Source organism: Chlorocebus sabaeus, chromosome 6 (assembly GCF_047675955.1).
Source record: "Chlorocebus sabaeus isolate Y175 chromosome 6, mChlSab1.0.hap1, whole genome shotgun sequence".
Classification (NCBI taxonomy): domain Eukaryota; kingdom Metazoa; phylum Chordata; class Mammalia; order Primates; family Cercopithecidae; genus Chlorocebus; species Chlorocebus sabaeus.
Genome location: NC_132909.1, coordinates 41,498,470 through 41,524,520, shown reverse-complemented (window position 1 = coordinate 41,524,520; position 26,051 = coordinate 41,498,470). Strand labels below are relative to the sequence as shown.

The following is a 26,051-nucleotide window of genomic DNA, read 5'->3' as shown; positions in this document are numbered from 1 at the left end:
ACATACACATGTAGAAAAAGAAAACCCATGGGTGGGGAAGAATGCAATGTAACTGGATTGTTTGTTCTGCAGATAGTGGTCCCAGTGGGGCTGTACTCTGATTTATTTCTGGGTCCATGCAGGCAGATGCGATTATGAACAGGTGGTCCAGGACCCTAGGCTGGTGGAGAAAACAGGTTGCTGCTGCAGATTCACTGTCTGGGGGTTGGGATATGCCAGGGGACTTGTAGACACTTTTGTGGGTTTTGGGCAAGAAACACTAGGATCCACAATGCTGTGGTGAAATTCCCAAGGGTGATGACTAGTCCTGGGAGGGGTGTGGACATGTCAATGTCTAGTGGGTATGTCTGTGAGTGGGTCAGAATCCTGTGGTGACAGCTCCACGTGGGAAAAGGGGGTCTGTCATCAGAGTTCCTTTCCTCTAAGTTTTCATCCTCTCTTACCCTAGGAGGAGACCTGGAATCACAGGACAATGAAAGGCTCTGTCTTCCTTTACACAGAGAACAGAGCCTCCCATTGCAAGACACCAAGAGTTCCATTCCAGGCCAGGTCTCCGTGATATCTTTCTACTAGCACCAAATCTATAGAGTTTGCTGAACACCAAGCAATTCTCTAGCACCAATTCAATGTCTAACATTTGAATTCTGACACCACGCAGAGTCAGCAAAGACCCTGATTCAGGGCTTAGTCTCATAACATTGCCCTCACTGCAGTTGCCAGTCACAAACCCCATAGGCCCATCTACACTTCTGAGCTACTGTTTAAAAACTGAGGACTCCTGCGACCTTCCTCAAGTTCAATAATTTGATGGAGCTACTCACAGAACTCAGCAAAACACTGGAGTTATGTTTACCGATTATAAAAGATACAACCCAGGAAAAATCAAATAGAAGAAATTTATGGAACAAAAAGAAGAGGTGGGGAAAGATGAAACAATCAATAACCCTGGTAAATAGCTGTGATTAATAAAAGTTTTCATCCTTTGTGTCCTCCGGGAACAGCTTATGGAAAGAAACACTCTTCCATTATGTATCACATGGTGCTCTCTTTTCTTTTTTATCACATAGCCAGACACAGACTCTGTCAATGATATATTGAACTAGAACAACTTGATTTTGAATAGGGGCTGAGTAAAATATGGCTGCGACCCACTGGGCTGCATTCCCAGATGGTTAGGCATTCTAAGTCACAAGATGAGATAGGAGGTCAGCACAAGATACAGGTCATAAACAGCTAGCTGATAAAACAGCTTGCAGTAAAGAAGTGGGATAAAAGTCACCAAAACCAAGACGTTGACGAGAGTGTCCTCTGGTCATCCTCACCGCTACACTCCCACCAGTGCCACAACAGTTTACAAATGCCATGGCAACATCAGGAAGTTACACCATAATGGTCTAAACAGGAGAGGCATAAATATTCCACCCCTTGTTTACCATAAAACTAAGAAATAACCATAAAAATGGGCAACCAGCCTATGGAGAAAGCCATTCTCTTATTTCTTCACTTTCTTAATAAATTTACAGGCTGGGTGCAGTGGCTCACGCCTGTAATCCCAGCACTTTGGGAGGCCGAGATGGGTGGATCACCTGAGGTCGGGAGTTTGAGACCAGCCTGACCAACATGGAGAAACCCGGTCTCTACTAAAAATACAAAATTAGCTGGGCGTGGTGGCGCATGCCTGTAATCCCAGCTACTCGGGAGGCTGAGACGGGAGAATCACTTGAACTCGGAAGGCAGAGGTTGCGGTGAGCCTAGATCACGCCATTGCACTCCGGCCTGGGCAACAAGAGTGAAACTCCGTCTCAAAAAATAAATAAATAAATAAATAAATTTGCTTTCACTTTACTCTATAGACTCGCCCTGAATTCTTTCTTGAGTAAGATCCAAGAACCCTCTCTTGGGGTATGGGTCAGGACTTCTTTCCAGTAACATTTTTCTGGCAACCACAAAGGGACTATATTGAAGAGACCTCTGACCCAAAGGAAAACCATCTGTGCCCACTAATGGCTGACTCCAAGTGAGTAGGGTGCATATACCTGGGTAAAGCATGGGATTGGGTTAGGGGCCCAACTTAGGGGAATTACAGTCTCTCCTAAAGCAGAGTGGGTTAAAGGCTCCTCTTAATAAAAGGCAAGGATGCTTGACTGAACTTGGATTCGAGGCCCAACTTAGGAAGGTTATAGTCCTTGTTAAGATTTAGAAGGTTAGACATCCCTCTCAGTAAAGTCCCTCTCAGCTAAGAACTGGTTTAGTACTATGGGATGTTAATTGCTATTCTTTTCTGATTAAGCTGTCTTGCACTCTTTGCTGGTAGATATGAGTGACAGAATGAGGCATCTACAGGACCACGGAACATGGGGAGCTTTTTCCTCTCCAAAAGGGAGAACTTGAGAGCTGACGGGACTGCTGGAAAGATCCTTTTCCTACCGACAAGCAGCCATCTGAGCTTTTCATTGTTGCTGCAGTTGGTGGGTCTTTCTCCAGCCTCCCTGAGCTCTTTGCCTTCCCTACCCTGCCAAAGGCAATGCTTTTTTCTCTCCTTTCCCTTTATTATCTTTTCCGTTACTCAGGGTGACCGTGTGAGGCCACAAGTTGAAACTCCTGATTGGAGGTTGAATTAATGATAATAGGGCCCAACTAGGGGTAAGTTTGAGGCTTGCCAGTTTGATATTGATTGCTAAGTAGAGAGGCAATCAATATCAAAAAATATGTGTTTTGTCACACATATTTTGCTCTGGCCAAAATGAAAAAAGATAATTTTCCTCTGTGTTGTGGCTTGGCCCCCAGTGCTGTGGGGCAGCCAGCCATGTCACTAGGACCACTCAGGGAAAAGGAACCCACAAGCTTGGCATGCTGGCAGAAGGGTATAAATTTCTTACCAAACAAAATTCTGGCCTCTCTCTCTATATGCAAACTCATTGGATGAATGGCAAAAATCACTGTTTATCTCCTCTGTAAAGTTTTAATTGGAAAATGCATTTGTGATACTAGTCTTAAAATATAGCAAATCTGTTGTATTTTGTGCTATAAATGTCTTTCTGTATTGTTCTGTCATTAAAAGGGGGTACCTCAGGATAGAAAGCTGGCCTAGGACCTCATAGGTTCAAGATGGCCCAGCAAGCTGGTCAGTCATGTCCTTGGAAGACTGACCTTATAACCATGTGACAGTACTTTCTCTTGGTCTCCACCATCACAATGGTGGCCCAGGTTCAGGGTTCAATTTCCAGCTCAGGGAATGAGTACTTTCTTGTTTAATATTTCGGTGACCTTTAATCATTTTTTGATTCTCTTCCCCTCTAGGAACCGTGTTAAGTTTTCCTTTCTCAGAATACCTGCAAGGCTGCTTTTGGTAAAGTTCAAAAGCCAGAGATATTGGCCGCTTGACCTGACTAAAGTCTGGTAATAAGAAATTTAAAAGAGCAATATGCTTAAAAGTCAGCCTTAATTTAAAACAGATATTCAAGCTCTAACAGCCTGTGTGTAGGGGGAGTGTGGCAAGATGGGATGGCTGAGGGGGTTGTGGGGAGTGTTGGAACTGTTGAGCATCCTGATTATATTGTGGGTTACACAAACCTAGAGATATGTTAGAATTCACAGAACTGTACACCCCCCAAAAGTCCTTTTTACTGCATAATTTTTTTATGCAGTAAAATGTCAAACAGATTGAATATCTTCCATTTTATTGTGCTTGACCTAACACTCCTTGGGAAAAACAGAGGAGGTACCACAGACCCTGTTTGGGAAACACCCTTTTCTCCTCAGGAAACCCCATGAATTGCAAGTGGATAAGTCTCTCTCAAAATCTGAGGTTCTGTTCTGTTTTGCATTCATTACGTGACCTTTTTTTACTTTTAGGGTTATCAGAAATTATTTCACATATGAAAGAATTTTGATGTGTAATAATTGGGTAAAAAATATACTTTTGAGGATGGCTAATAGCAGTTATGGGGAAATAGCTCTTCACATTTGCATCAGAGAAACATACCCTTGACCACATAAAAAGTATGGGGACGTCCCCACACCCAACTGAGAAATAAGATTTCCATGGGAATAAACTGATTGTTTTTTGGATTCATTTAAAAATGGATCTGAGGCCGGGCGCGGTGGCTCAAGCCTGTAATCCCAGCACTTTGGGAGGCCGAGACGGGCGGATCACGAGGTCAGGAGATCGAGACCATCCTGGCGAACACGGTGAAACCCCGTCTCTACTAAAAATACAAAAAACTAGCCGGGCGAGGTGGCGGGCGCCTGTAGTCCCAGCTACTCCGGAGGCTGAGGCAGGAGAATGGCGTAAACCCGGGAGGCGGAGCTTGCAGTGAGCTGAGATCCGGCCACTGCACTCCAGCCTGGGCGACAGAGCCAGACTCTGTCTCAAAAAAAAAAAAAAAAAAAAAAAAAAAATGGATCTGATTGGCCGGGCGCGGTGGCTCACGCCTGTAATCCCAGCTCTCAGGGAGGCAGAGGCGGGAGGATAGCTTGAGCCCAGGAGTTCGAGACCTGCCTGGGTAATATAGCGAGACCCCGTTCTCCACAAAAAGGAAAAAAAAAAAAAAAAGACAAAAAAAAAAATGGATCTGATTTTAAAATGGAACCCTTAGTTTTGGAGGATCTGTTTTGCCTTCTAGCTGCCTTACTTTTTAGGCTATAAGAACTACATGTTTTCCACTTTGGGAGGCCGAGGCAGGCGGATCACGAGGTAAGGAGATCGAGACCATCCCGGCTAACACGGTGAAACCCTGTCTCTACTAAAAATACAAAAATTAGCCGGGCGTGGTGGTGCGCGCCTGTAGTTCCAGTTACTCAGAGGCTGAGGCAAGAGAATGGCGTGAACCCGGGAGGCGGAGCTTGCAGTGAGCCGAGATCGCGCCACTGCACTCCAGCCTGGGCGACAAAGCGACACTCCGTCTCAAAAAAAAAAGAAAAAAAAAAAAAAAAAAAAAAAAGAACTACATGTTTTCCTGGTCCTGGGATCCACCCTGAAGCTAGTAATTCAATTAAGAAACTGACAAAGGAAAAACCTTTAACTACTGAATCTTTTGTCTGTATATTTCTGTGTTGTGTGTGTGATATAAAAGAGCTCTGATTAATTGGTTTAAAAACAATAAGATCTTAAATATTTTGTCAGAAAAGTAAAAAGTGTAATGCCTTTTAGTAGATGTGACAAGTAATCTTTTGGGAATTAAACAGTTTTAAAGATTATTGGGGCCGGGCGCAGTGGCTCAAGCCTGTAATCCCAGCACTTTGGGAGGCCGAGACGGGCGGATCACGAGGTCAGGAGATCGAGACCATCCTGGCTAACACGGTGAAACCCCATCTCTACTAAAAAAATACAAAAAACTAGCTGGGCGAGGTGGCGGGCGCCTGTAGTCCCAGCTACTCGGGAGGCTGAGGCAGGAGAATGGCGTGAACCCAGGAGGCGGAGCTTGCAGTGAGCTGAGATCCGGCCACTGCACTCCAGCCTGGGCGACAGAGCCAGCCTCCGTCTCAAAAAAAAAAAAAAAAAAAAAAAAAAAAAAAGGATTATTGGAAAGATAAAATGTCTTCAAAATATAAACATTTGATCAAAATTATACAGGTCAGATATTAGGTTTACCAACTACTTGAAGGTCACAAACTGCTTCTTTGACTTTTAAAAATTGTTCAATTTTCCTATCTTGAAGCCACTAGCTTCTAAATAAGGCCTGGGGACATATGGAATTAGTCATGCCCCCTTACTATACAAAGAAAGTTATAAAGAAAAAAGGTTTTATATTTTTAAAAAATCTTGTATAGCAAATTCTTTTCCTAAAATAAAATGACTGGTTATTTAAAAAGAGGGATGTTTACGACAAATCAGAAAGTCCAGACATATTGTAGATAGTCTGTATAAGAAACGAAAGCATTCATGAAAGGGATTTTACACAAGAAATATTATACAATTAAAGGTGATTAGACCTTCTGAATACTTCATAAAATGCCACTAAGACTCTTACTGTACAATTTGCCAGCTTTACAGCTAGGTAGGGCCTAGCGCACAAGGAATCAGCTACACCCTCTAACTATTAACACACTGGAAAGAGTCAGACCTTATCTACACTTGTGCCTGGGTCCTAGACTCAACACCTAGTACATAACTAAAATCCCACTTACCACGGTTTTCACCATAGGTAAAAGTTACTAAGAATTAACATTGTAACATGGAATTTTCACTACTATAAAACAGTTTTACATGCAAGGTATGCAAAGAAAATGAAATGTGTTTTTGATAAAAGTTTATAAAAAATAGAAATGTAGATTTGTCTAGATTAAAAGGTTGTTTTAAATTAGATAGAATAAAACTGAAAGTTTTAACCAATTGTGGATAATTTTTGAACATTTAATTGTAAAAGAGATTCTGTGAGCACACTGACTAAAGTTACAGGGGTATTATCCAGTTGTAATATATATTGAACACTGTGATAAAAATGACAAGTTTCTCTTAAAGCTCTGATCAACTCTTTAACAACAAAAAATGTGTAGTTATACGTTTTATGAGAATAATACCTTATGGTCAAACATTAAAATTGGATAAATTTGTCTAAAGATTCATTAAGGCCGGGCGCAGTGGCTCACATCTGTAATCCCAGCACTTTGGGAAGCCGAGGCAGGTGGATCACGAGGTCAGGAGTTCAAGACCAGCCTGGCCAAGATGGTGAAACTCTGTTTCTACTAAAAATACAAAAATTAGCCAGGCGCAGTGGCAGGCACCTGTAATCCCAGGTACTCAGGAGGCTCAGGCAGGAAAATCACTTGAACCTGGGTGGCAGAGGTCCAGTGAGCCGAGATCAAGCCATTGGGTTTGACATCACTAATACAAAAATATAATGGTGAAATTTGGATCATTTAGTAAAAAATCATACAGGAAACACTGTCAAATGTGAAATCATGTTTTACTCTTTTTGGACTATATTTGTGTAAATATGCTATTGGTATGTGTTTCAAAATTATAGGGCTGGGCAACATGGCCGACGTCTGTAATCCCAGCATTTTGAGATGCCAAGATGAGCAGATAGCTTGAGGTCAAGAGTTCAAGACCAGCCTGGTCAACATGGTGAAACCCCCGTCTCTACTAAAAATACAAAAATTACCAGGCGTAGTAGCATGCACCTGTAGTCTCAGTTGCTCAGGAGGCTGAGGCAGGACAATCGCTGGAACCCAGGAGGCAGAAGTTGCAGTGAGCCAAGATCGCACCACCGCACTCCAGCCTGAGCAAAGAGTGAGACTCTGTCTCAAAAAAAAAAAAAAAAGAAAAAGGGAAATCGCTATAATTCTAATATGACTAAGTGTATGTTATTAATAATTACACTTTGGGAGGCTGAGGCGAGCGGGTCACCTGAGGTCAGGAGTTCAAGACCAGTCTCTATTAAAAATACAACACTTAGCCAGGCATGATAGCAGGTGCCTGTAATCTTAGCTAGTTGTGAGGCTGAGGCCGGAGAATCGCTTGAACCCGGGAGGTGGAGATTGCAGTGAGCCAAGATTGCGCCACTACACTCCAGCCTAGGAGACAGAGCAAGACTCAATCTCAAAAAATACTACTACTACTAACAATAATAATTACAATTGTTACCTAAAATCATTGTATGCCACAGAGCTAACTAAATTTCCTTGTCAATCATGTTCTTTTTTTACTGTAACTGCCCTAAGACTTTGCCATCCAGACAATCATCTTGTGTCAATCCTCTTCAAAAGATGATTTGTAGTCAACTATAAGACACTGACATGGGTTCTTAAATGCAAGTTTCTGATAACATTAGAAATTTGACATTAGAATAGAGGAAGTTCTTTTTTTTTTTTTTTTGAGATGGAGTCTCACTCTGTCACCCATATTAAAAGCACAAAAATTAGCCGAGCGTAGTGGCATGCCTGTAATCCCAGCTACTCAGGAGGCTGAGGCAGGAGAATCACTTGAACCGGGGAGGCGGAGGTTGCAGTGAGCCAAGATTGCACTCCAGCCTGGGTGACAGAACCAGACTCAGTGTGAAGAAAGAAAGAAAGAAAGAAAGAAAGAAAAGAAAGAAAAGAAAGAAAAGAAAGAAGGAAAGAAGGAAAGAAGGAAAGAAGGAAAGAAGGAAAGAAGAAAGAAAGAAAGAAAGAAAGAAAGAAAGAAAGAAAGAAAGAAAGAAAGAAAGAAAGAAAGAGAAAGAAAGAAAGAAAGAAAGAAAGAAAGAAAAGAAAGAAAGAAAGAAAGGAAGGAAGGAAGGAAGGAAGGAAGGAAGGAAGGAAGGAAGGAAGGAAGGAAGGAAGGAAGGAAGGAAGGAAGAAAGGAAGGAAGGAAGAAAGGAAGGAAGAAAGGAAGAAAGAAAGGAAGAAAGAAAGGAAGAAAAGAAAGGAAGAAAAGAAAGAAAAGAAAGAAAGAGAAAGAAAGAAAGAAAGAAAAAGAAAGAAAGAAAGAAAGAAAGAAAAGCAAAAGTATCTCTTTCTTCCAGACAATAAATATATTACTTTATTAATTCCATTTAAAATTATGTCGTAAACAATTAGTCATATGGGAGCACCTCTAGACAGTACCAAGTTTCATCTCATAATATTCAGCATGAAACTCAAAAATCAATAGAACAGGATTTGAACACAGATATTCACTGTCACAAATTTACTCTGAAAAAAAAAGAAACTGATGTTTTAATGAATCTGTGTAACTCACCAATTATCCACCACATTTTCTTGTGGAAATGTATTCATTTTCTACAGCTAAAATGGAAGAGATTTTGCCTGGGAGTAGCATTCTAAAAGCTAAGCCTTGAAATTCTGTTTGAAATCACCCAGCCATTTAAACACACACACACACACACACACACACACACACACACACACCCCTGAGAAAATTCCTAAACTCACTGTGGGAAAGAAAAAGGTAAATAAGAATTTTTAACAAATGAAATATATGATTAGATTTTTTTTTGGAAACCCATATAATGCAATTTACAGCTAAAAAACTGAGGTCAAAATAAGTGACAAATCTCTTCGAGGTGACAAACCCAGGTAGTGGCAGTGCTGATTAAATAACAGATGTATCTGACTCATGTTTCAGGTCAGGTCATTCAATCACCGGAGAGATTCTTCCACCCACTCCTGCTCACTTATGTGCTCAAGAACCACCCATTCAGGAGACACTGCATTATGCCTCAGTGACTGCCCCAGGTGCATTTTACTTTGCAAGCTCTTACACCATCTCACTGGGGTCAGTTCTGTTGTTGTTGTTTGTCTTTTGGAATACTTTTCAGTAACAAAACTTTCACTTTTTTTCCCCAGTATTTTTCTTTAACTATATTTATTTCACTATTTTTCTGCCCCCTTAGATAATCCAGGGAGCAGAAATTATTTTTGTGTTTCCCCCTCAATACCAGCATCTGATTGGCAGACCAGCAATTTGTCTCCAAGAAATGAAAGCTGAGTTGGGTGAGAACAATTTTAATGTCTCCAGGGGTTACCTTTTCAAAATAAGAGTGCACCAGAAGATTCCTCTCAGCCCCAGGGCATCCACTTGCTCCCTTGAAAGGACACATTCCATACCTCAGGTCATCCTACGGGAGAAAATAAACCAGAAGCTGACATTCACTAGGCACTTTAGCTGACAGAACCATGGTGGATATCTTGGTTTATCCCCAGATAGTACTGAAACCCAGGACCAGGAAAAAACTAAAGGGTGGCTGAGGACCGCTTTAAATCAGGGGAAGAAATTAGCACCTAGAGGGTGCCCACTGTTAGAAGCCAACTCGTAGTCAACCTGTCACTGAATCCTGGCATCCTGTCTGCACTGGGACACATCACCCCATAGATTTTTCCAAACCAAAACCTTGACCCAAAAACATTCTGATAAGATCTCTGTGCCTAGAGAAGATAAAAGGAAAAGAGACACAGAGATTTTCTACAATACAGTGTCAGAAGATTAGTCTTTGTTTCCTTTTCATGGGAAAATTTACAAACAGATGACAAATCTCAGAAGCACCATTTAATGCTTTGTCAAAAACAATTAAAATATGGTATAAACAAGTACACCAAAGGACAAATAGGTGATAATGTGAATTAGGGAGGAAAAGTTGGCATTTGGCAACGCCAGAAGAAATTGGAAATTTAATATCTTACAGCAAGCCAGCGTGAGGCTGGAGAAATGGGTGATAGGGGTTAGATTTAAGACCCTGCTTGGGACACAGGTGAAAAATGCAGCAGAAAATCAGTTCCCCGTGAAAATAATTAAGTGACAGGCAATTAGACTGAGGTGTCTCTAGTCCCTGGGTGCCTACTTAAAAAAAAAAAAAAAAAAAAAAATTAACTCAGGTGCATTTTTTTAAAATTACTACATTCAGAGAAAATGTAGGCTTAAACAAATATAAACTGCTAATTAACCTCTGATTACACAACCAGGAAATCTTCACCGATATTCTACAAACTAAGAAACTACATTACTGTACCTAACCAATTACTAAATTTAGTTTTCTTCATAATGCATTTTATAAATGACTTTCCTTCAAGCCTCTCACATAGACAACAAACTACAAACCATAGCTGGGAGCTCTACGATTCCTTGCATCACTGTTTGATTAAATTATTTAAGCCAGGCGCGGTGGCTCACGCCTGTAATTCCAGCACTTTAGGAGGCCAAGGCTGGCAGATCACGAGGTCAGGAGTTCAAGACCAGCCTGGCCAACGAGGTGAAACCCCCGTCTCTACTAAAAATAGAAAAAAATTAGCCGCGCCCGGTGACAGGTGCCTGTAATCCCAGCTACTCGGGAGGCTGAGCCAGGAGAATCGCCAGAACCCGGCAGGCGGAGGCTGCAGTGAGCCCAGATCGCGCCACTGAACCCTAGCCTGGGCGACAGAGCCAGACTCCGTCTCAAAATAAATAAATAAATAAATAAATAAATAATTTAATATTTGTGCAGTGACTCCCATACATTTTTAATAAGAGAAAAGAGGAACTGGGAAAGCCACGGACCAAAGCTCTTCCCATTCATGAACCCGCACCCCGAGTCAGGATTCTCCCCTGACGACCCTCCCGTGGTCCCTGCACAATCTGAGAGACGCGGCGCTGCGGGTGCAGAGCTGCCCAGAGAGGGCCCCAGGCCAGAGGACAGTCACTAGGGCAGGGAAGAGACAAGACGCCTGGGGTCCTGGCTGTCAGCGCAGCCGCCATCTTATAGCTGAAGGGCACTGAGGCAAGCTGGGCAAGGAGAACTGGGGGCGCAGATTGTGGAGCTGACTGCGGAGAGGCTTGAGTCCCGCCACAGCCCCTTCCCTTCTCTCGGGAGGTCGGACCGGGCACTCTCACCATTTCCAGGCTTCCAGGGGGTCCTGGCGTCTTAGCGGTGGATCTCTCAATATCTGCAGGTCACAGGGCCACAGAGGATGGGCCCCCAGGAGCAGAAGACACAGAGTAGTGAGGACGAAACCTGGAGCTCCGGCTACAGCAAGAGACAAAGGCCCCGCCAAACCCGGAAGCCGTCCAGTCCGCTCCAGCTGCATGCCTGATTGGACGGTTTCCAGCGCAGCGTCCCTGATTGGATAATGCTTAAATCCCCGCCCCATCAGGCTTTGAGTGACAGAAGATGTGATCAGATGCTGTACTGAATGAAGCAAGAGTGACAGCCTAGGCTGCCCCCACTTCTGACAGGGCTTCCTCTCTGAGCTGAGCCAGGCCCATACCAGAGAGTATATGCCTTTAAACTTGTGTATAAGGTCATATGAATAAATAAATAATACATTATAAAGCTATACACAAATGAAAAGAATATAATGACAATTATTTTAAAATTTCAGCTTTTATGACCTTCCTGGCTTCTGGCCCAGCCCTTTGAGCAGGCAGCCTGAGATTGTAGAAAAGAGAAAATCATCTAAAATGAATGATTTTCATTTTAGAAAATGAAATTCTAAACTTTAGAAAAAATTTAGAAATTCTAAAATTTCATTTTAGAAAATCCACAGCCACGTGTGGATTTTAAATTTTCTAGTAGCCAAACTTTAAAAAGAAACAAGTTGAACTGATTGTTAACAATGTAATTAACCCATTATATTCAAAATATTATCATTTTAATGTGTGAGAAATATGTAATTATTGATAAAGTATATAAATATATGGAACTAAATCTTTGAAACTGACTTTGTACTTTACCTTTCTAGCATATCGCATTTCAGACCAGGCACATTATAGGAACCCAGAAGCCACACATGGACCATAGCTGTCACTTTGAAGTACAGCTCTGATATCAGCGGTGTGAAGGGCCTGAACATCTCTTGTCTGCCAGAGTGAAAGAAGAGACTCTCCCTACAAACATCTCTCTTTGGTTCTGAGGGTGGACCAGATAGTACCCATAGAAAGAGCTGAGGGCAGCAGGAATAAAATAGCCACAGGTAAACAACTGCTGGCCACCCGTTGCCCGCCTTTCTTTTAGAGACCAGATAGTGAACAAAGGATGATGGGGCCACAGGAGAAAGAAAAACTATGTCTTCAGTTCTGTCCACACACTTGAACTCCAATATTTAGAGATGGAGAAAATAGATTAAAAGCAAATATATTTTGCTACTTGGTCTTGGCCCTAATGGTCAGGCTGTGTTTATCTGTTTTCTCCTGTCGTGTGGGGGACTATGTGAGTCTAAGCACAAATCACATGCATACATGTCTACAAGTATTTCTGCATTACCCAAAATTCTCTTACAAAACCTTCAACTTTAAATCAGGGGAAGAAATCAGTACCTAGAGGGTGCCCACTGTTAGAAGCCAACTCATAGTCAACCTGTCACGGAATCCTGGCATCCTGTCTGCACTGGGTACATGTATTAGTTAGCTATTGCAGCATAACAACCCATCCAAAACTTATTAGTTTATAATTGAAATGATCAGCCATTTAGGCTGAGCCGAGTGGGGCCATTCTTCTAGTCTCAGCTGAGCTCCTTCAGATATGTATCATCAGCTGCTCATTGACTAGACAGCTGTGCTTCTGGGGGTGAGCTTCTGCTTCTGGGTCTGTCAACAGGGGCACCTTGCTTCTCCTCCCCGTGGTATCTTATTTTCCAACTGGCTAACATGGGCATTATACACGGAGATGGCAGCATTCTAAAAGAAAAACAGAAGCAGTCAATACCATTTGAGCCTAGGCCCCAAACTGGCCCACTGTCATGTTCACAGATTTCTACTGGCCTGAGCAAATAAGGCCAGCCAGATATAGGATTTTGCAAACAGATTCCGGATCTTGACGGGAACAACTATAAAAGCACCTGGCTATGGGCATAGATACAAGAGGGATGAAAAAATATCATTTTGCAATCAGTATCATTCTACCTTTTTTGAGTACGTGGTATATAGAACTCTTCCACATCAAGAAACTTGTACAAAGACCTACAGCTTCTAAGTGGCTGGGCTGAGACTCAGGATCAACTTTATCTGACTCCAAAGCCCATGCACCTCCACAGATCACACTACTAAAGTAGTTGCCCTTCCCTAGACCCTTGAAATCCTGAAGAGTGACACTTCCATAGAAGAAGTCAGATTCCTTTTAGATGTGTGCTCAGAGAGTACTTGTTTATCATTGGGAATAGTCCTCACAAGAAATTGCAGAAGCACATGGTGGGTCACACCTGTATTTTTAGCACTTTGGGAGGCTGAGATGGGAGATTTATTTGAGCTCAGGAGTTCCAATGCAGCCTGAGAAATATAATAAGATTCTGTTTCCGTGACAAAAATGAAGAAATTAGCCACCAATGATGGTGCATGCCTATAGTCCCAGCTACTTAGGTGGCAGAGGCAGGAGGATTGCTTAAGCCTGGAATGTCAAGGTTGCAGTGAGCTGTAAGTAGTTACACCACTGCAGTCAAGACTGGGTGACAGAGTGAGACCCAGTCTCAAAAAAAAAAAAGAAAAGAAAAGAAAAAAATTAGAGAAGCATTTTTGAAAAGACATCAAATAATTTGGGGAAATAGCTGAGGGATGAGTTTAGAAAATCACAGCCTAACGGCACATTATTTACTTTTCATCATAGAAAATATTTGAAATCTGTTAAAAGAAAAAATCTTTAGAGAAATTAATTTTTTTAATTTATTTTTTATTTTTGAGACGGACTGTCGCTCTGTCACCCAGGCTGGAGTGCAGCAGTGTGATGTCGGCTCACTGCCACCTCCACCTCCCCAGTTCAAACAGTTCTCCTGCCTCAGCCTCCCGAGTACCTGGATTACAGGCATGCGCCACCACAACCGCTAATTTTTGTATTTTTAGTAGAGACGGGGTTTTACCATGTTGGTCAGGCTGCTCTCAAATTCCTGACCTCGTGATCTGCCTGCCTCATCCTCCCCAAGTGCTGGGATTACAGGCGTGAGCAACAGAGTTCAATTGAGCATGGAATGATTTGCAAACTGGGTAGCCTGTGGATCCAGGGTAGGCGCAGACAGACTCTAGCACAACCACCTGATGAAAACAGATTTATAGACAGCAAAAGCAAAGTGACATACGGAAAATGAAAGTGAGGTACAGAAACAGCCAGATTGATTACAGGTTGGGATTTACCTTATTTAATCACAATTTAAACACTTGATGTTCTTTTATTGGCAAAAGCACAGTGTTTGGTACAATAATGGGTTACAGTCCATTTATATACCCAGTTAGGTTTCAGTTTACTATGTACGAAAAACCTAGTGACCGGAGTTAAACAGGAAAGGGGGCAGCTTTAGAGATCATTAATTTAACAATTTCTCCCTTTTGGTCAAGTTCTCAATTTTGAGAGATAGACCAAAACTTTAGACATTGATATTACTCTGTCACCATCAAAAGTGTACTTACTTAGTCTCAAATCCCATTGTGAAATAGCAGAACTGTGGGTTTCAAAAGTGGAAACAAGGACTTCACGTTATTTGTTTTTTAGGGTTACAGTAGAGGGGACCATCTTGGATTGAAATCTGCTGTTTCCAAAACAAAAATAAAACCTGGCCTGTTTTAAGATCTACCTATTTGGCCGGGCGCGGTGGCTCAAGCCTGTAATCCCAGCACTTTGGGAGGCCGAGACGGGCGGATCACGAGGTCAGGAGATCGAGACCATCCTGGCTAACATGGTGAAACCCTGTCTCTACTAAAAAATACAAAAAACTAGCCGGGCGAGGTGGTGGGCGCCTGTAGTCCCAGCTACTCGGGAGGCTGAGGCAGGAGAATGGCGTAAACCCGGGAGGCGGAGCTTGCAGTGAGCTGAGATCCGGCCACAGCACTCCAGCCTGGGAGACAGAGCGAGACTCCGTCTTAAAAAAAAAAAAAAAAAAAAAGATCTACCTATTTATTTAAATTTTTAATTTGATTATTTCATGTTTAACATGAGTGACTCCATTTACTTTGATTTGGTCTGTCTGGGTCTAGTGCACAAGTTCAGTCCAGAATAATGGCCTCCAATACTTTTGTTTAAAAAATTTCCCCCTTATGGTTAAGTTCTCAAATAGGTCAGAGTGTGACTAAAACTCAGGGTCTTAGTGTCTCTCTCTGTTTTCATTATTTTTGGTTTTTGTTTTTATCAGGTCCTTCATGGGTTATGGTGCCCTCATGGTCACTTATGTATTTAACTTTTTGTGGTTCCAGTTAAAGAGAGTTCATTTGACATTCTAGAGATAACTGCATGCAAACTTCAATAACTTCTGAGAAATACAGTCCAGTAGGGAGATACTATTTTGACTATCCAGGGGATAATATCAAAAGTTTCAAGTATGCTTTTCAGCCAGGATCCCATGAACCCACTAACTAAAGTTAAATAGATCAAATAATTAGCTACATAAATGGTCTCCTCATTTCAAACAAGCAGCCTATTCATTAATCTCCTACAACTGAATCTCTATAATACCTAGTGAATTTCTCTATGTGCAACTGTAAGTATTAGCAACTTCACAGATATTTCTGTTTATCCAGTAAATAATCTAGAGAATTTCTATTATTTAGCACAGATTTAGTAAGAAAAATTAAAGTCTATTGTGTACCCATAGCCTTTACAATAGAATTTGCTATAAAGTCCTATTATGGGGAATACATTTCTTTTTTCTTTCTTTCTTTCTCTCTCTCTTTCTTTCTTTTCTTTTCTTTCTTTCTTTCTTTCTTTTTCTTTCTTTTTTCTTTCTTTCTTTTTTTTTTTTTTTCCTGAGACAGAGTCTCACTCTGTTGCCCAGGCTGGAGTGCAGTGGCATGATCTCAGCTCACTGCAACCTCTGCCTCCCAGGTTCAAGAGATTCTTCTGCCTCAGCCTCCCCAGTAGCTGGCATTACAGGCACATGCCACCACACCCTACTAATTTTTGTAATTTTAGTAGAGATGGGGTTTCACCATGTTGGCCAGGCTGGTCTCGAACTCCTGACTCAGTCTCCCAAAGTGCTGGAATTACAGGCGTGAGACACCATGCCCAGCATAGGGAATAAATTTTTAATCATTGCCTCATTTACTCTAAACCATGGGGAGAAAAAAGACCTCACAAATGATACACATTAAGAGTAATGGCCTCCTGGCAACACTCTATAACCTATTCTGAATAAGTTCTCTTTAACCTATAAAGTAGGTTAAGAGCAGTGCACAAATATTCTGTTTTTGATATTATGAGGCAACAGATGTCCCACTAAAAATTCTCACCAGGCCAGGTGCAGTGGCTCATGCCTGTAATCCCAGCACTTTGGGAGGCTGAGGCGGGCAGATCACGAGGTCAGGAGATCGAGACCATCCTGGCCAACATGGTGAAACCCTGTCTCTACTAAAAATACAAAACTTAGCTGGGCGTGATGGCGTGTGCCTGTAATCCCAGCAGTTGGGGAGGCTGACGCAGGAGAATCATTTGAACTACGGAGTTGGAGGTTGCAGTGAGCTGAGATCGCACCACTGCACTTCAGCCTGGGCAACAGAGTGAGACTCCATCTCAAAAAAAAAAAAAAAAAAAAATCTCACCCACATTGGCCCTTTATCTTTTACTTATCAAGGTGTAAGTTTGTTTATATAGAAGGTTGGCTGCAAAATCATTTTCATATAAAAGTGTAGCTCATGAATGCACACAAGAGACCCCTTTTTTATTTCCGTCATTTGGAGAGCCGTAAGAAAAGAGCAGTGTACTAAGAGTGTCATGATAGCAGAGATGTATTTCTTGATTTTTAAAATCTTGTTTAAAAAAATAAAGCTATCTATATCAACGTTATCGTCTGCTTTTGAGGAGAGGCTTCCCTGGTTAGCTTTACCTTAAGACCTCCAATGGGTATACAATTGCTAGAGTTTGGAGGGGCCCTTCTGAGTCAAGAGATTATCAACCCGAGGTTTAAAGTCCTGAAGTCTTGCTGCAATGTAGATGGCAGGCAGACTCAATCTCCGGGTTCTAGATTATAAAAGGTTTTATAGTATTCCATCAGTAGACCATTAAAAGCATTCTTTACCTAGTGAAAATATGCTTTGCCATGATGCATTAAAGCTTTGCTGCATTTAGTCATATTAGACTTCAGTAGCAGAAGATACATAAGGTTCTATTATCAGGTGCATAAGCCATCCAATGACTATTTTATAATAGTCAACACATTTTTTCACTCTCAGTTAACCTGATGGTCATCAATCTGCAATGACAAAAGCAATTCAGTCAATTTAGTTAGCTTTGTTCAATATTACTGTTTCTGTAATACCTTATTTAACAGTTCTATAATATGTCTAGTGAAATAAGTATCTCTATTATTGGAGAATTTTTCAGAAATGTTTCATGAGCAAAACATATTTCCTAATATTATTTTGGCTACTGTTAAAACATCAGACATTTTGCATGAGAAAACTTTTTTTTTTTTTTTTTGAGATGGAGTTTCACTCTTGTTGCCCAGACTAGAGTGCAATGGCATGATCTTGGCTCACCGCAACCTCTGCCACATGGGTTCAAGTGATTCTCCTGCCTCAGTCTCCCGAGTAGCTGGGATTACAGGCATATGCCACCACGCCCGGCTCATTTTTTGGTTTTGTATTTTTAGTAGAGAAGGGGTTTCACCCTGTTAGCCAGGATGGTCTTGGCTAATCTGGATCTCCTGATCTCGTGATCCGCCCGCCTTGGCCTCCCAAAGTGCTGGGATTACAGGCATAAGCCACCGCACCCGGCCTGAAAATTCTCACTTTTTAAAAATATTTCTAGGGCTTCCGGTGGAGTGCTGGGTCGTCGCTCGCAGCCGTCATGGCAGCGGAGGAGAAGGACCCTCTGAGCTATTTCGCGGCATACGGAAGCAGCAGCTCACGCTCCTCGGACGAAGAGGATAACATCCAGCCGGAGGAGAAGAGTCGCAGAACCCCGCATCCAGCGAAGTCGGCGGGCGGCTGTAGGAACAAGGCGGAGAAGCGGCTCCCGGGACCCGACGAGCTGTTTAGGAGCGTGACTCGCCCGACCTTTCTCTACGATCCGCTCAACAAGCAGATAGACTGGGAGAGGCACGTCGTCAAGGCACCTGAGGAGCCTCCAAAGGAATTCAAAATATGGAAGTCAAATTATGTACCACCTCCTGAGACCTACACCACTGAGAAGAAGCCTCCTCCTCCAGAGCTTGACATGGCAGTAAAATGGTCTAACATATATGAGGACAATGGTGATGATGTCCCACAGAATACTAAGAAAGCTAGGCTTCTACCGGAAGGGGAGGAGACGTTGGAATCAGATGATGAAAAAGATGAGCATACTTCTAAAAAGCGCAGAGTAGAGCCAGGAGAACCAGCAAATAAGAAAAAGTAGAAACAAATGACCAGAATTTCTGGACTGCTAAACTTGTTGAAAAATTTCTTTGGACAGATTAAGTTGATATTGTGGGTTATTATGCCACATCTCCATCAAAGTGCATACGTTAATGAACTAATAAGTATTGCCTCAAGAACTTTCCACTGTAGAATTCTTTTTTTATTTAAAACACGTATGTATTTAAAACTCAACTGGTGACTTGTGATTGTGAAATTGATAACACTTGGATGCATTCTTGCTCTCACAGAATTGGTGACATGCTTTTGAGAGTTTTGTCACATGTTGACATGCCAATGTTCTGTAAACCTTTTATAAAGGAATATATTTTTAAAGTAAATATATTGTACTGTGAACTTGTAGGGTGCTTTTGAACAGTCTTTGTACAGTGTAAATAGACCATGGAAATAAAATTACTTATTCAATATTACTATTACTGCATAACATTAACATTTGAATGTTTGTCTGTGACAAGTACCCTATTTGTTGTGTGACATTTTAAGTTGTAATAAGAAGTATTACCATTTAAAGAGTGCCTCCTGTGTTCCAGGTGCTTTGTGCATATGTTTTCTCTGATCCTTAAACAACCTAGCAAGGTATTATTAGCATTCTCATTTTATAATAAAGAGTGCTTGAGTAGCTTGTCTAAAAAAAAAAAAAAACATATTTCTACTCAGGCCAGGCACGGTGGCTCACCTCTGTAATCCCAGCGCTTTGGGAGGCCGAGGTGGGGAGATCACCTGAAGTCAGGAGTTCGAGACCAGCCTGGCCAACATGGTGAAACCCCCTCTCTACTAAAAATACAAAAATTAGCCAGGCGCACTGGCAGGCAGCTGTAATCACAGCTATTTGGGAGGCTGAGGCAGGAGAATTGCTTGAACTCAGGAGGCGTAGGTTGCAGTGGGCTGAGATCTGTCACTGCACTCCAGCCTGGATGACAGAGCAAGACTGTCTGGAAAATAAATAAATAAATAAATAAAATACATATTTTTTCAGCATTTTAAAGGTTTCTGTAACTTTCTGAAGATTTTAGCATATAAAATATTTTATAAAGATTTAGAATGCATATTTTTCTAAAATGCACAAATATCATGTTTCTGAAAAAATATTTTACAGTTTTTTTTGTGTGGCACACAATGACATCTAATGAGAAACCTAAAGTTACATCAGTTAGAACATATCCTTTCCTTAATATACCATAAAGTAATAATAATTTGTAAAATATAATTTCTATTACTAAGAAATTGATTCTATATTTATACAAATTTCTGAAGTAAAAGTACATAACTGTAGAGAATAATACCTATATATGGCCAAAATTATGTTTTTCTATATTACTAAAGTAATATTGGCAAAATTGTTGACCTGAATTCACATTTTTGGCTTTAATCATCATGCTTTTTTATTAGCACTTCCCTGAATTCATAAAAATAATCTCAGTTTGAATCTTCCATTTAATTCAGATGTTAATTAAAAAAATTTTTTGGCCAGACGCGTTGGCTCACGCCTGTAATTCCAGCACTTTGGGAGGCTGAAGCGTGTGGATCACCCGAGGTTAGGAGTTTGAGACCAGCCTGGCCAACATGATGAAATCCCGTCTATACTAAAAATACAAAATTAGTTGGGCATGGCTGCGGGCACCTGTAATCCCAACTACTCAGGAGGCTCAAGCAGGAGAATCGCTTGAATCCAGGAGGTGGAGATTGCAGTGAGCCGAGATCGTGCCATTGTACTCCAAACTGGGCAAAAAGAGTGAAACTCCGTCTCAAAAAAATAAATAAAATAAAATTTCAGGCAGAGTCTTGCTCTGTCACCCAGGTGGGAGTGTAGTAGCTTGATCACAGCTCATTGCAGCCTTGACCTCTCTGGCTCAAACAATTCTTTCATCTCATTTTTACACTGTTTGGAGAGATGAGGTCTCACTATATTGCTCAGGCTGGTCTCAAAACTTTGGGCTCAAGCAATTCTCCCACTTTAGCCTCCTAAAGTGCTGAGATATAGGCGTGAGCCCCTGCACCCCGCAATTGTAAAATTCTTAATTTAATTTGATTTGGGTAGATACTACTTGTTGAATTTACTTTAGTCAATGATTATTTTTGTTATTTACAATGCTCAGAAAATACTACCTCTTGGGATTCCACTGTCATAATTCAATGACATATTTTAGGCCTAAAACCTTTCCATTTAAGGCTGGGAGCAGTGTCTCCCACCTGTAATCCCAGCACTTTCAGAGGCCAAAGTGGGCGGATCCCCTGAGGCCGGGAGTTTCAGACCAGACTGACCAATATGGTGAAACCACATCTCTATTAAAAGTAGAAAAATTAGCCAGGCGTGGTGGCAGGCACCTGTAATCCCAGCTACTTGGGAGGCTGAGGCAGGAGAATCCCTTGAACCTGGGAGGCAGAGGTTGCAGTGAGCCAGAGGTTGCAGTGAGCTGAGATCATGCCAGTGCACTCCAGCCTAGGAGACAGAGGGAGACTTTGTCTCCAAAAAAAACAAAACAAAACAAAACAAAAAAGCAAACAAAAAAACAAAACAAACAAACAAGAAAGTTTCCATTTAAAATAATTGTCTGGTATTTGAAAACAATGAGTGTTTTATATTTACTGGCCAAAATACAGCCTATGCCTAATTATTCAAACTTTGTAATAAAATTATTTAACATTATGCTCATGCAGTTATTGTATACTAGAAAATTTAATTTCTATAATTACGCTAATGGCCTTAACGTAACTTAACAGAAGTAAAAAATGTGATGGAGGCTAGAAAAGAAAGTGGATGAAGAAAGAGAAAATGTTGATCAAAGTGTACAAAGTTTCACTTAGAAGGAATAAGATCAAGTGATTGATTGCACAGAATAGTTGCTATAATAAATAATGCATTCTATATTTCAAAATTGCTATAAAGAGATTTTATATGTTTTTGACACAAAAATATCCTAAGTATGTGAGGTGATAAATTTTTTACCTTGATTACAAAATTTTGCACATAAACATATTAAAATATGACATAGTACCCAATGAATACATACAGTGATTATGTATTAATTTAAAATATAATTTTTAAAACAGTACAATTTTTTATTTGATATAGTCACTGTAAACTCTTAGAAGTTAAGCCTATCAATGTTCAATGGCTTGGAATAATGCCTCACATATTTTATGCCCTAAATACTAATAACAGTGATTGTCAGATTATCTTTTGGTTATAGCTTTCTTTAAATATAATATTATTTTGTTGTTGCTCTTATTAAAATTTATTTTTCTGTCATACCTAAATATTGCTAAAAATAAAAGAGAGGATTTCTTTGCCTGCTTTATAAAGTCCGCAGTCAAATGTCAGTTTAGCTAAGGTTATATTAAGTCATTTGTTTTGGAAAGTAAACACGAGAATTAAATAATACAATTTTAGTTATATTCTCTATTCTAACAATTGAGAAAAATTTGAGTTATTAATTGATAGGGCTAAAGTCTTATTTTATATTTTTATTCCAGATTATTTCATGTCAAGTAACCAGAATATCAATTTTCACAGTATACTATGAAGTAAAAATAAATGTGATAGGCACAGATTATAGAAGTAAATTAGAAAAACATTCTATAAATAGAATCTGTATATATATATCTATATATACAAACACACACACAAACTACTTATATATATAAGAAAATTGAGTATATGAATTACCATGTAACAAGTAAAAAGATTAATTTGAATATTTTAAAATAAGAAAGCATATCAAGTTGCTTAAATTTTAAATTTCACCAACATTTAATGAAAAGTTACTACCAATATCTCACAAACCCTTTCAGCAATAGAAGACAAGGTAACATTTCTTAATTCATTTATTAGCAAGGATTACGTCAATGTCAAAATCAGACAAAAGAATCACAAGAGGACTACTAACCAAAATCCCATATAAATATAGATGTAGAAATTCTCAGAAACACTAGCAAATTAAATCCAGCAACATATAAAAATGATTACATATGGCTGGGTGTGGTGGCTCACACCTGTAATCCCAGCACTTTGGGAGGCCTAGGTGTGCAGATCACTTGAAGTCAGCGTACCACCACACCCAGCTAATTTTTGTATTTTTAGTAGAAACAGGGTTTCACCATGTTGGTCAGGGTGGTCTAAAACTCCTGACCTCATGATCCCCCCGCCTTTACCTCCCAAAGTTCTGAGTCTTTGTTACTGACCTCGATCCCTGGTGGACTGAACAAAGGAGGGCAGACGTGGAAATAAAGACAAAGACACAAGAGTATTTTTGAAAGAAGGGGTCAGGCGGCACATTGCCTCTAGTAGACAAGGGCCCAAATTTTCCACAGCCCTTTGTATTTATTGGTAAAAGAGATAGTGAGAAGGGGGATGGAAGAAGAGGTCATTTGCTCAGTCCAGAGTAGGCTTGCAAGACTGCATTCCTCAAACAATAGGCTCAGATGTCCCAGTAGATAACCTCAAGGAGCCGAACACCAGGGAGTGACTGCCCTCAGCAAACTTTCTGGTAATTAAACTTTCTGGTGGCAGGCACAATCGTGAGTTTGCTCACATCCTGCATTCATGACAAACAGTTTGCTGTTTGATCACATAGCCTCTAGTGGAATGCTGAGTTGGTCACAATCCCTTTGGCCTTTTTGGCTCCCAACCTCTCCTACTTTATGTTTATGTATTAATTAAAATAACGTAAGGCCAGGCTGGGCAGCTCTCATTTTGCAATTGACATTCCATCTGATTTTAGACTATGAACAGAAGACAGAGACAGAACAACATTATTCCAAGAACTACATACAAGATGTTAACGTGATGCTTTAGATAGGTCCAAGGGTTGAGGCTCTCCAGGCCTTGCTGGAATTTGGTCCAGTCTTCTAAAGAAGGCTGAAACTCTCGAGTTTTTTTATTTAGATCAATAATTTTGTTTTGTAATTCACCAATATCAAAGATGATGTTGGATGTGAAAGTTCCCTGCAAATGGGCTTTCACAAGGCCCCATGGATACTCGCTTTGGTTATATTCTAAGTTGGTTACACAAATATGAGTGTGATTAAAATGACAACGCTATTGCTCCTGTAATTGCAAGCTTTCTCCTAACCATAGAACCATGAATTTTAACATTACCACTTCAGTTTGTAACTCAGTGTTAATTTTATTCTGAAGTAGCCATGCTTGGACAGCTGTGGGTGTCCAGTTCTCCATATACTGAGCTGTTTAAATAGAACTATGCAGAGTTACAGAGGACATCACAACAGAAGTTATTAGTGTGACCAAGGAAACAATAGTGAAAATTATCATGCCTAAGGCTCTATGGACATGCTGAGTAAGCCGAGTTAGAAGTTTCACAAAATGCAAAGCAGGTGTGGCAGTACAAGGCTTGGACAGACTGACAGGAATCTATAGTCCAGGGATGCAATCTAAAATCATCAAAGTAAAGACACTATGTGTTTGCAATGTGCTATGATTAATGCAGTGATATAAGTGGCAAGATTTACAGTTCAGTTGAGTATTGTTTACTTGGAACTGGTCCTTCTTAGCTGCCAAAAAATAAATAAATAAATAAATAAATAAATAAATAAATAAATAAAAATAAGGATTAAAAACACAAACTGTAGGCTGGGTGCAGTGGTTCACACTTGTAATCCCAGCATTTTGGGAGGCCGAGGCAGGTGGATCACGAGATCAGGAGTTTGAGACCAGCCTGGCCAACATAGTGAAACCCCGTCTCTACCAAAAATACAAAAATTAGCCGAGTATGGTGGCACATGCCTGTAGTCCCAGCTACTCGGGAGGCTGAGGTGGGAGAACCACTTGAACCCAGGAGGCAGAGGTTGCAGTGAGCCAAGACCATGCCATTGCACTCCAGCCTGGGTGAGAGAGTGAGACTCTGTCTCAAAACAGACAAACAAACGAACAAACAAACAAAAACTGTGAATTGAGTAGTGATATTCTTTACAAATGCAACATTAAGACTGTGTCATTTGCTATTGCTATTATTGGATAATATTCCATCCCTTCCAACCCAGATGTTGCCATTCATAAATCGGAGTGCTGCCTTCCCTATCATCTCTTGAATTGGTTCTTTCCTCCCTAGATAATGCCACTGAGGAAGAGCGGGCTAAAGCCTGCTCCATGCCAAGCAATCTGGGTGGCAGACTGGGATTGGATTCCAGTGTTGTATAAAGAAGAAGCATTAAAAGTTTGCCACCAATGCCAGCGAAGTTTGAGCCATGATTTCCAATTTTCATCTTTTCCATCTAATTGACCTTTAGGTCCCCAATCCACAATGTCTCCAGTTAACATAGATTGTTTTCTAGCCAGTGGGCCAAGACACTAGGTCCAAGGAGCAGGTAGGAACTCTTGAAGGGAATCCATTCCATATAGTCAGTACAATTAGGGCAGTTGGGCTGGGAATGGTTGGTGAGCACACCACTTACATTAATAGAACCAAGACTTAATAAGTACATGATTTCTCTATAGTGACTCAACCATATTTAAGCTTGAATTGTAAGACAGCTATGACTGAGTGATATCTTTGTGGTGATACACATGGGGAGTCCTTCCACTGGAGCGATATAATTAATGACATTATTCCGACAGTCTAACTGTTCTAGGTCAGGGGGAGTTAGGAGTCCTGAAGCCCAAGCTCCTTGATCATAATAAATCTCAGGAGGAGTGTCACTCTGAAGTATAGGTCATACTGCTGGGGGATTAGGAACGTATGCCCAATATGTTTTTGCCTCTGCACAAGGAAAACATATCACACAGGACCTTATGGCTAACATGGCCACGAACATGTAATTAGGGGTTTTTGTCTGGTTTTGATGCTCCAGCAGTTTCTAAGCTTCCTGCGTGGTTTTCTTGAGTTGCCCCCAGGTTATGGGGTTGATGTCGTCATGACTCTGGTTGGCCTTCTCTCCATCTTCACTCTCAGGCTCAGCTGGCTCACGACTCGTACCAAGGGACCGAGCCCATGGTTGGCCACCCTGGGTTCCTCCAGTCTCCCGTTCCATGGTCTCATGAACCTTGAGGTCATCCACACAGTTTGTCCATCTCCTGTAAAAACACAAGTATACCCTTGTCTTCTTGTCAGTAAATCCACTGAACCTTTTCATTGTCCTTCTTCTGGGGATTTCCATAACACTTTTGGACAAACTTTCCTCTTTTCCTCTAACACTTGCCAATGTCTTTCTGCTGGAGCCTTAACATCTGTACCAGGAGTCCAAAAATTTAAAGCAAATAAGGCTAAATGTAGTTTTGATGGAGGTGGTAGTTGGCCTCCTATATCCCCTTTTTGTGTTTTCAGCATGTGTTGTAATGTTTGCTGTGCCTGCTCTATAATGCCTTGTCCTCTAG

The 26,051-nt window shown here is 40.9% G+C and overlaps 2 protein-coding genes and 1 pseudogene across 2 annotated transcripts in view; 2 read left to right on the top strand and 1 right to left on the bottom strand.

Annotated features, from left to right (window-relative positions):
• The window catches only part of LOC103234261 (uncharacterized), a 55,217-nt gene extending 43,662 nt beyond the window's left edge, over positions 1 to 11,555 (bottom strand). Inside the window, 4 exon segments of the mRNA XM_073016736.1 lie at positions 9,450 to 9,494; positions 9,496 to 9,542; positions 11,288 to 11,309; positions 11,311 to 11,555. Of these exon segments, the coding sequence (XP_072872837.1) occupies positions 9,450 to 9,494; positions 9,496 to 9,542; positions 11,288 to 11,309; positions 11,311 to 11,544 (348 nt within the window). The 5' untranslated portion in view covers positions 11,545 to 11,555.
• The window catches only part of LOC103234264 (uncharacterized), a 322,907-nt gene that overhangs the window by 196,512 nt on the left and 100,344 nt on the right, over positions 1 to 26,051 (top strand). The window lies entirely within an intron of this gene.
• Positions 17,905 to 19,048, top strand: LOC103234259 (UPF0690 protein C1orf52 pseudogene; annotated as a pseudogene).